Raw genomic sequence first — 11,939 nt, 5'->3', positions numbered from 1 at the left:
ACTGATCATTCGCTAACTTGCAGAGCAGCTGCAGTTCGCTCCACCACCTTATCCAAAGGAACAAGAGACCCTCCTGCATCCCTCTCTCTCTCAAAATACTCCCTTAAGGAACACACGTATTCACGCGCCTGACAGCGTATAACGATGCCATGTCCGCCACTTTTTGGAGGTTTTCGAGGAGTGTGCAGCCTCGGCCTCCCTCTCTTGCGACTGCTTTCATCAGACATCGTAAACACACGAAGCTACAAGTCATTCAAATTTCTCACCCGCACGTCTACAACAGCTCGCTGAGGACTGGCTGGCACAATGCCTTAGTCAGCTCAGCAGAACGAAGTGGCAACGCAGTGGCAGCCGACAGCGCTGGCTGGCATTGGTTGATTGGTGGCGGGAGCCCTGTAGCCTGTTGCCTGTCAAGTGACAACTACTTTAAATCAGACTATAAATTCAGTAAAGACGATGTGTAGTAACACAAGCCTCAGGCTGTACCTGCAGAGCTCATACATTAGTATAATGACCTGCAGATTTAAAATGGAGAGCCAACTGTTCACATAGCAAATAGTTCTTAAGACAATTCATTTTGAACTGATGCTAAGAAAATAATTTAATTTAAAATGTAAAAGTAATTAATTTTCTTATTGTTGTTGTTCCTAAAGATAATACACAATTTTTGAACACTTTCACCACCATACTTGGAAAATAAATAGCTCTTCGCGGGCAAAAACAATCTATAGCTGCATTGTACTAGGACCCAGCTTTCCAAGTCCACTGACGGGCATAGTTGTAAATATCACAATAAAATATTTGGCCACTCAACTCCGTAAGAAAGTTCATCTAAAGGGATAGTTTATACAAAAACATGCTTGGAATGTTATTCATTACAAGTAACATACATCAACTCTTTATATGACAACTAGTAGCATGTGGATCACAGTCCTCATATTCTCGAATATTGCCTAACATTGGCAATGTTTCTGTCGCCTGCATATTTATGCAAGCACATCTGTAAGCCGAGGATCCAGGTTCATAAAACTGTCTTGGCGAACCAACCCAGTCCCTTTCAATGCCACCACTGGAACAAAAAGGGCAATATCATAACATTTTACAAATTGTCCTAGAACAAACTTAGATGATTACAAATGTGGTGAAACCAAAAGATCTGTAAAATAACCCTTAACTTTTCCAGTATTTGGAATCAAAGGCTTGGTGCTCTGTAGGAAATGTGAATAAAGGTGGAGAAGGCATTCAAGGATAACATGGAATGTGGCAGAACATCACAAGCATTAAAGAAACGTACATGATGCCATGAACAGATTCCAGCTAAAGTGTATCACTTAATCTGCGGTCAGTTCAGTCATTCCTTTTATCACACTCCTCCAAAATAAAACAGGGTGACAAATCAAAGGAAAAGATACACAAAAATAGCAAACTTGGAGTCCCACAGGAACACATGAAATGTATTGCTTTCGATTAAACCATACAAAGTCTGCTCATTCATTACACAGCACTTCCAGCAAATTAATGGCTACAGTCTTCTTGGGTTCCTCCAGATGTATTGTCATTGTTGGGTTTGGAACTTTCCAAATTTGCCATTCTGTGCAGATATTATTATGGAAAAGAAGTCTCCAGGTATTCTAGTTGGTTGGTGAGACACACTGTCAGAAATGATGTGACTCCTGTTGAACTGTTCTGAGCACTCGCTTCCTCTGTGTCAGACAATATATGTCGCCATGCAAATAAAAGTTGGTGTGCATCTTTTACCAGTTCACACTGTACCCAGCATTTCATTGGCTACCCTTTTAACTAGACTATGAAGAAAGCAGAGACCTTGATTCAGTTCGACTTGTGTGATGACAATCTCAGACATATTAAATTGAGGTACCAAAGTAAATCTTTCAGCTTGTGTCTTCCATGTGACCATATAAGAAACATGTCACCAACGTAACAGGTGAAAGTATGTTTCTCAGTATGTTTCCAGGGATGCTTCTTTGATGTGTTTCATACACATATTGGTCTCAACAGGTAGGGACACTCCATCACTCATGGACACTCCATCAGTCAGTTCACAGTACATCTTGTCAAAAAGAAAATATGAAGAATTTCTGAGCAATGACAATCGAAGTTTCCTGTAGGGGTGCTCTGGCATAAAGAAAAATTAAGCTTAAACTGACAAAGATCTTTCTGAGGCACTGCATAAATTTCATGGAATTATGAAAATGACTTTCACATTTCCCAGGCATTTAAGGTAATTACCTAATTGATATTCAGCCTTTATGCTCATAAATATGAACACAATTTTTTAGTTCAATGGACTTCACTCACACATTAATATTTTTGAGTGGTTCTGTGGAGCTACTGTTGCTATCATTGAGTAGCACTGGGCTTCACAGTTGCCAAGGGCACAAAAGACAACTCTTTTAAACTGGCCCGAAACATATTGCACCATCCTTGTGTTTTGCATAATTTGTGTCCTTTCCACTTGCAACATATTTCTTAACACTCTTTTTGACCACATGAAACTGCTACATACAACCAACTGTGTAATGGAGGTCTAAGTAACCTGCATTCTCAGTGCAGTTCAGTAGAGTGCTGAGTTGATATACACCACAGTAACACCATTAAAACATTCAGTTATCTATTCGGGAGACACAAAGCATGGAACATCTGCCTCATATTGATAGCCTGCAGTCAACATCAGCTTATGACTACTATCTATAATTTGTATCTCTTTGGTACACCGAGAAGTGTGCAATAGAAATGTCCATTGACTTTTGGAGACAGCTGGGTGGGCTATGTCAACCCAACAGAATGCAATTGTCTTCCCATGATCAATGTGGCCTCTGGGCATTCATTACAAACAACAGTACTAACGCCCCAGAAAAACTGTGCATGAAGAAAATGGAATGAAATCTGTATCAACGGCATTGAGTTCTCTTGACTAACAACATGCTTGACGACTGTTGTAGAAAAGTGTGGCAGCAGCTAGATACCAATACACATCTCAGACATATACTCCTACAGGATCATCAGACCGATGGGGTACTCTTGAGGGAAATTTCAGGGCTGTGCAGTATTGAGACACGATCCTACAATCTACTGTTCAGTCCTACAGTACAGGGTTCATCCATCAAGACAATTATGCAGACGCAGACTTCGTCAAACTTGTGGACACCTTCCTCCAGCAGGCAGGACTCAGCCAAATGGAATTTTTTAAGTGTCTGTTCGTATGACTCAGACTATTCGTCCACGAGACTCAGAGGGCCATAGACATGGGTTCCCAGGTAGATGCCATGTTTCTTGACTTCTGCAAGGCATTTGATACAGTTCCCCACAGTCATTTAATGACCAAAGTAATAGCATATAGACTACCAGACCAATTATGTGATTGGATTGAAGAGTTCCTAGATAACAGAATGAAGCATGTCATTCTCAATGGAGAGAAATCTTCCAAAGTAAGAGTGATTTCAGGTGTGCCGCAGGGGAGTGTCATAGGACTGTTGCTATTCACAATATACATAAATGACCTTGTGGATAACATTGGAGTTCACTGAGGCTTTTTGCGGATGATGCTGTAGTATATCGAGAGGTTGTAACAATGGAAAATTGTACTGAAATGCAGGAGGATCTGCAACTAATTGACGCATGGTGCAGGGAATGGCAATTGTATCTCAATGTAGACAAGCGTAATGTACTGCAAATACATAGAAAGAAAGATTCTTTGTCATTTAGCTACAATATAGCAGGTCATCAACTGGAAGCAGCTAATTCCATAAATTATCTGGGAGTAGGCATTAGGAATGACTTAAAATGGAATGACCATATAAAATTAATCATCGGTAAAGCAGATGCCAGACTGAGAGTCATTGGAAGAATCCTAAGGAAATGCAATCCGAAAACAAAGGAAGTAGGTTACAGCACACTTGTTCGCCCACTGCTTGAGTACTGCTCTCCGATGTGGGATCCGTACTAGATAGGGTTGATAGAAGAGATAGAGAAGATCCAACGGAGAGCAGTGCGCTTCATTACAGGATCATTTAGTAATCGCGAAAGCGTTACAGCAATGATAGATAAACTCTAGTGGAAGAGTCTGCAAGAGAGACGCTCAGTAGCTCTGTACGGGCTTTTGTTGAAGTTTTGAGAACATACCTTCACCAAGGAGTCAAGCAGTATATTGCTCCCTCCTACATATATCTCGTGAAGAGACCATGAGGATAAAAACAAAGAGATTAGAGCCCACACAGAAGCATACTGACAATCTTTCTTTCCACAAACAATACAAGACTGGAATAGAAGTGAGGACCGATAGAGGTACTCAAGATACCCTCCACCACACACCGTCAGGTGGCTTTCAGAGTATGGATGTAGATGTAGATGTAGATGTAGAAGTGTGCTGGTTGTGGTGATAGATAATGTGAATCCTTACAATTACATAGCATTCTGTCACACGTGGTAATAAATGTGTATTGTGAAGAAAATAGGATGTAGCTGAATAGCCTTGTCAAACTATGATTTGACCTGGGCAAAATTGCTTTACGAACAACTGAATTGGTATTCAACTTAACAATTATTACTTTTTAACACATTCAGAATCAGACAAAATTGGCCCATGAGAAACACCTAAAAATCAAATTCAAAATGGCGGCCTCTATTCAAAATAATTTTGTTAGTATAAAATTAAATGTTTTAATGTGTTATTTTAGTGGCTGTAATATTTGAGTAACATTTTCTCGTTTCAGGTAAAGTTTACTAAATATGGCTGCTGCTTGACAGTACAGAGTGCATTATTTATTGCACTAGAACCAAACATTTTACAGATATCAAATATGTGTCATTTTAAACAGAAACCATGAAACTTTTTTTTCTCCATGTATACTGCCAAGCGTAATTTGGTAATTTGCCACTAGTCAGCGCTAGTCGCAAACATGGCAAGTTCAGGTGCAGAGCGAGCTTTCTGTGTGTTGGAGTTCATGAAATGGCCTCCCCGATCACCAGATCTCACTCCATCTAACTTTTTTCTGTGGGGACACATTAAAGATCTGGTGTATGTACCACCTCAACCACGTGAAGTAGCAGAGCTCCGGGAGAGAATACGGGAAGCGACTGCCACAGTTGACAATGCCATACTGGAAAGGGTATGGCAAGAATTCGATTACCGTATTGACATCTGCCGGGTCACTCATGGTTCGCATATCGAATGTTTGTAAAAAAGCTTTCAGAGTTTCTCTTCAAAATGCAATATGTATGACATCTGCACAACATTTAGTTCTTGTGCCATAAATAATTGAAAGTGTTCCTGGACTTAATGTACACCCTGTATTGTAGTATTTGCAAAAAAATATTTCAAAGGTGGTCAAGAGGCAGTCACACTAACGTTGCAGGCTGGCGATAGCATAAACGCAGCCAGTAAATACCAGTGAAGTGATGTCTTAGTAAGTGCTGGAAACAGTGTGCATGTGTCATCTCGAAAAACTCACACTGGTAAGAAAAACAACAGGGAACCTCCACCTTGCTGCACTCACTTGACAGTGTGTCTAAGGCATCCAACTTGACCGAGTTGCCTCCAAACACGTCTCTGATGATTGTCTGGTTGAAGGCATATGCGACACTCATCGGTGAAGAGAACATGATGCCAATCCTGAGCGGCCCATTCTGCACATTGTTGGGCCCATCTATACTGTGCTGTATGGTGTCATGGTTGCAAAGATGGACCTCACCATGGACTTCAGAAGGGAAGTTGCGCATCATGCAGCCTACTGTACACAGTTTGAGTCATAACACGACCACTTGTGGCTGCACGAAAAGCATTATTCAACATGGTTGCATTGCTGTTAGGGTTCTTCTGAGCCATAATCCCTAGGTAGCGGCCACCCACTGCAGTTGTAGCCCTTGGGTGGCCTTAGCTAGGCATGTCATTGATAGTTCCTCTCTCTGTATTTCCTCCAGGTCCGCTTTGGTTCACTCTGAGACACCTGGACACTTCACTTGTTGAGAGCCCTTCCTGGCACAAAGTAACAATGCAGATGAGATCAAACCATGGTATTGACCATCTAGGCATGGTTGAACTAGAGACCGTACGTGTCATGTACCTCCTTCCTGGTGGAATGGCTGGAACTGGTCAGCTGTCGGACACCCTCCATCTAAGAGGTGCTGCTCATGCATAGTTGTTTACATCTTTGGGAGGGTTTAGTGACATCTTTGAACAGTCAAAGGGACTGTGTCTGTTGATACAAGATCCACAGTAAACGTCTATCTTCAGGAGTTCTTGGAACCGGGGTGATGCAAAACTTTTTTTTATGTGTGCATGAACCTAATAGTGAGAGATCAATAATAGGTGCACCTCATATCTAAAGAATTAAATATCTTACTTGCCCCAGGAGTGGTTGTGGATAAGTATGTGTGTTCTGTGAAGAGTCATAACAGAAGCTTGTTCCATGAGCGTAGTAATGTACTTGTAAATTACAGTAGATTGTAGGTGAATCCTTGAATAACCTTGTCTGATAGTCGCTGCAGATGTTTTTGTTGTTGTCTTCAGTCCGAAAACTGGTTTGATGCAACTCTCCACACTACTCTATTCTGTGCAGGCATCTTCATCTCCAAAAAATGACTGCAACCTATACCCATTTGAACCTGCTTACTGTATTCATCTCTTGGCCTACCTCTACAATTTTTACTCCCTACACTTCCCTTTATTACCAAGCTGACTCTTCCTTCATGACTCTGGATGTGTCCTATAATGGATCCCTTCCTTTAGTCAAATTGTGCCATAAATTCCTTTTTTCTTCAATTCAATTCACCACCTCCTCATTAGTTACTCAATGTTGTTGTTGTGGTCTTCAGTCCTGAGACTGGTTTGATGCAGCTCTCCATGCTACTCTATCCTGTGCAAGCTTCTTCATCTCCCAGTACCTACTGCAACCTACATCCTTCTGAATCTGCTTAGTGTATTGATCTCTTGGTCTCCCTCTACGATTTTTACCCTCCACGCTGCCCTCCAGTGCTAAATTTGTGATCCCTCGATGCCTCAGAACATGTCCTACCAACCGATCCCTTCTTCTAGTCAAGTTGTGCCACAAACTTCTCTTCTCCCCAATCCTATTCAATACCTCCTCATTAGTTACGTGATCTACCCACTTTATCTTCAGCATTCTTCTGTAGCACCACATTTCGAAAGCTTCTATTCTCTTTTTGTCCAAACTAGTTATCGTCCATGTCTCACTTCCATACATGGCTACACTCCATACAAATACTTTTAGAAACGACTTCCTGACACCTAAATCTATATTCGATGTTAACAAATTTCTCTTCTTGAGAAACGCTTTCCTTGCCATTGCCAGTCTACATTTTATATCCTCTCTACTTCGACCATCATCGGTTATTTTACTCCCTAAATAGCAAAACTCCTTTACTACTTTAAGTGTCTCATTTCCTAATCTAATTCCCTCAGCATCACCTGACTTAATTCGACTACATTCCATTATCCTCGTTTTGCTTTTGTTGATGTTCATCTTATATCCTCCTTTCAAGACACTGTCCATTCCGTTCAACTGCTCTTCCAAATCCTTTGCTGTCTCTGACAGAATTACAATGTCATCGGCGAACCTTAAAGTTTTTACTTCTTCTCCATGAATTTTAATACCTACTCCGAATTTTTCTTTTGTTTCCTTTACTGCTTGCTGTATATACAGATTGAATAACATCGGGGAGGGGCTACAACCCTGTCTCACTCCTTTCCCAACCACTGCTTCCCTTTCATGCCCCTCGACTCTTATAACTGCCCTCTGGTTTCTGTACAAATTGTAAATAGCCTTTCGCTCCCTGTATTTTACCCCTGCCACCTTCAGAATTTGAAAGAGAGTATTCCAGTCAACATTGTCAAAAGCTTTCTCTAAGTCTACAAATGCTAGAAACATAGGTTTGCCTTTTCTTAATCTTTCTTCCAAGATAAGTCGTAAGGTCAGTATTGCCTCACTTGTTCCAACATTTCTACGGAATCCAAACTGATCTTCCCCGAGGTCGGCTTCTACCAGTTTTTCCATTCGTCTGTAAAGAATTCGCGTTAGTATTTTGCAGCTGTGACTTATTAAACTGATAGTTCGGTAACTTTCACATCTGTCAACACCTGCTTTCTTTGGGATTGGAATTATTATATTCTTCTTAAAGTCTGAGGGTATTTCGCCTGTCTCATACATCGTGCTCACCAGATGGTAGAGTTTTGTCATGACTGGCTCTCCCGAGGCCATCAGTAGTTCTAATGGAATGTTGTCTACTCCCGGGGCCTTGTTTCGTCTCAGGTCTTTCAGTGCTGTGTCAAACTCTTCACGCAGTATCTTATCTCCCATTTCATCTTCACCTACATTCTCTTCCATTTCCATAATATTGTCCTCAAGTACATCGCCCTTGTATAAACCCTCTATATACTCCTTCCACCTTTCTGCTTTCCCTTCTTTGCTTAGAACTGGGTTTCCATCTGAGCTCTTGATGTTCATACAAGTGGTTCTCTTCTCTCCAAAGGTTACTTTAATTTTCCTGTAGGCAGTATCTATCTTACCCCTAGTGAGACAAGCCTCTACATCCTTACATTTGTCCTCTAGCCATCCCTGCTTAGCCATTTTGCACTTCCTGTCGATTTCATTTTTGAGACGTTTGTATTCCTTTTTGCCTGCTTCATTTACTGCATTTTTATATTTTCTCCTTTCATCAATTAAATTCAATATTTCTTCTGTTACCCAAGGATTTCTATTAGCCCGCTTCTTTTTACCTACTTGCTCGTCTGCTGCCTTCACCACTTCATCCCTCAGAGCTACCCATTCTTCTTCTACTGTATTTCTTTCTCCCATTCCTGTCAATTGTTCCCTAATGCTCTCCCTGAAACTCTCTACAACCTCTGGTTCTTTCAGTTTATCCAGGTCCCATCTCCTTAAATTCCCACCTTTTTGCAGTTTCTTCAGTTTCAATCTGCAGTTCATAACCAATAGATTGTGGTCAGAATCTACATCTGCCCCAGGAAATGTCTTACAATTTAAAACCTGGTTCCTAAATCTCTGTCTTACCATTATATAATCTATCTGAAACCTGTCAATATCTCCAGGCTTCTTCCATGTATACAGCCTCCTTTCATGATTCTTGAACCAAGTGTTAGCTATGATTAAGTTATGCTCTGTGCAAAATTCTACAAGGCGGCTTCCTCTTTCATTCCTTCCCCCCAATCCATATTCACCTACTATGTTTCCTTCTCTCCCTTTTCCTACTGACGAATTCCAGTCACCCATGACTATTAAATTTTCGTCTCCCTTCACTACCTGAATAATTTCTTTTATCTCGTCATACATTTCATCTATTTCTTCATCATCTGCAGAGCTAGTTGGCATATAAACTTGTACTACTGTAGTAGGCATGGGCTTTGTGTCTATCTTGGCCACAATAATGCGTTCACTATGCTGTTTGTAGTAGCTAACCCGCATTCCTATTTTTTTTATTCATTATTAAACCTACTCCTGCATTACCCCTATTTGATTTTGTATTTATAACCCTGTAATCACCTGACCAAAAGTCTTGTTCCTCCTGCCACCGAACTTCACTAATTCCCACTATATCTAACTTTAACCTATCCATCTCCCTTTTTAAATTTTCTAACCTACCTGCCCGATTAAGTGATCTGACATTCCACGCTCCGATCCGTAGAACGCCAGTTTTCTTTCTCCTGATAACGACGTCCTCTTGAGTAGTCCCCGCCTGGAGATCCGAATGGGGGACTATTTTACCTCCGGAATATTTTACCCAAGAGGACGCCATCATCATTTAATCATACAGTAGAGCTGCATGTCCTCGGGAAAAATTACGGCTGTAGTTTCCCCTTGCTTTCAGCCGTTCGCAGTACCAGCACAGCAAGGCCGTTTTGGTTAATGTTACAAGGCCAGATCAGTCAATCATCCAGACTGTTGCCCCTGCAACTACTGAAAAGGCTGCTGCCCCTCTTCAGGAACCACATGTTTGTCTGGCCTCTCAACAGATACCCCTCCGTTATGGTTGCACCTACGGTACGGCCATCTGTATCACTGAGGCACGCAAGCCTCCCCACCAACGGCAAGGTCCATGGTTCATGAGGAGGAGTTACTCAATATATCCATCCAATCTTCAGCATTCTTCACTAACATCACTCTTCAGACACTTTTATTTTCTTCTTTTATGAATTCTTTACCATCCACCTTTCACTTCAGTGCAAGACTACACTCTGCATAAATAGCTTCAGAAAAGACATACTTAAATTTTCATTAGATGCTAACAAATCTCTATTTTGCAGGAATGCTTTTCGTGCAATAATCAATCTCCATTTTGTATTTCGTCTACTTCGAAAATCGTCAGTTATTGTCCAAACAGCTTAACTCATCTACAACTTTTGATGTCTTGTTTCCTTGTAAAATTCCTTCAGTATCACTTGATCTAACTCTACTACACTCCATTACCATTGTTTTACTTTTGCTGATATTCATACTATGAGCTCTTTTCAAGACACTTCCCATCAACTGCTCATCCAAGTCCTTTGCTGTCTCTTCAAAGATTTTATTTCTTCTAATTGAACTTTAATTCCTTCTTCAAAGTTCTTCTTGGTTGCCTTTACTACTTGCTCAATGGACAGACTGAATAATTAACAACGGGGATAGCCTATGACCCTGTCTCATTTCCTTCTTGACCACTGATTCCTTTTCATGTTAGGGGGTTGCAAATTTTGTAGAGACGTTTGTAGGCTATATTTATGTTTATTATTATTACTATCTTCTTCTTCTTCTTCATCATCATCTTCTTCTTCTTAAAGGAAAGGTGGTTATAGGTTTGATGGAGAGACATTAAAAATTGGCAATGAATGACCGAAAGCATGGTTAGTACTGAATTACTGAGTTACAACTAGGCATGGATCTAACTGAACCATTCTACCAAACATATTTAAATAACTTAAAAATTATATGTAGTGCAATTAATGTCTGAAATAGGGACTAGTGATACAATGTTCAAGCAAGAGTGGAGGAGAATGCTGTTACAATAGTGCATCTCCCACAGTGAGGGAATATTTTTGGCACTGTAAAAACAAACATCACACACTTAAGCTTAGGGATGTTGTTGTTGTGGTCTTCAGTCCAGATGCAGCTCTCCATGCAACTCTATGCTGTGCAAGCTTCTTCATCTCCCAGTACCTACCACAACCTACATCCTTCTGAATCTGTTTAGTGTATTCATCTCTTGGTCTCCCTCTATGATTTTTATCCTCCACACTGCCCTCCAATGCTAAATTTGTGATCCCTTGATGCCTCAGAATATGTCCTACCAACCGATCCCTTCTTCTAGTCAAGTTGTGCCACAAATTTCTCTTCTCCCCAATCCTATTCAATACCTCCTCATTAGTTATGTGATCTACCCATCTAACCTTCAGCATTCTTCTGTAGCACCACATTTCGAAAGCTTCTATTCTCTTTTTGTCTAAACTATTTATCGTCCACGTTTCACTTCCATACATGGCTACACTCCATACAAATACTTTCAGCTTAGGGATAAGTGGAACATAATCACAAGTGCCTCCTGAATAGCAAAGAATTTTGATAGCTAGCCTCTTATAACTGGCAAGATTGGTGGAAGAAAGTGCTAACCTTCAAATTAATTTAATTGGATATCTATCCAATTACATTATATTGTCAAAAATTGATTATTTTCATTGTTATAACCTTCAAATTAATAATAATCAGTCTCATCGTACATCTGCCATGGTATAAGCTGCACTGCATCCAGCTGACAAGTGGTTCCATTTGAAAAGTTAGAAATCATTTGCTGTCTACATACATTGTTTTGCCTTACTATATTAATGTTCTTTTCTTTAGATGAAAACTGTGGCATGCCACAGGGTCACCATGGCAGTGACATCGAAATCTTGTAATTGAGTAAACAGATGGATG

At 40.5% G+C, this 11,939-nt stretch overlaps 1 protein-coding gene across 1 annotated transcript in view; it reads right to left on the bottom strand.

Moving 5' to 3' along the window:
- Window positions 1–629: 629 nt before the first annotated feature.
- Window positions 630–11,939, bottom strand: part of LOC126191427 (neuferricin) — a 53,514-nt gene continuing 42,204 nt past the window's right edge. The window contains exon 4 of the mRNA XM_049932304.1: window positions 630–1,069. Within this exon, the coding sequence (XP_049788261.1) occupies window positions 892–1,069 (178 nt within the window). The 3' untranslated portion in view covers window positions 630–891. The remainder of the gene's footprint in view (window positions 1,070–11,939) is intronic.

Source organism: Schistocerca cancellata, chromosome 6, assembly GCF_023864275.1.
Source record: "Schistocerca cancellata isolate TAMUIC-IGC-003103 chromosome 6, iqSchCanc2.1, whole genome shotgun sequence".
In the NCBI taxonomy this organism is placed as follows: domain Eukaryota; kingdom Metazoa; phylum Arthropoda; class Insecta; order Orthoptera; family Acrididae; genus Schistocerca; species Schistocerca cancellata.
Note: the sequence above shows the minus strand (reverse complement) of the source record. Positions and strands in the feature narration are given on the sequence as shown.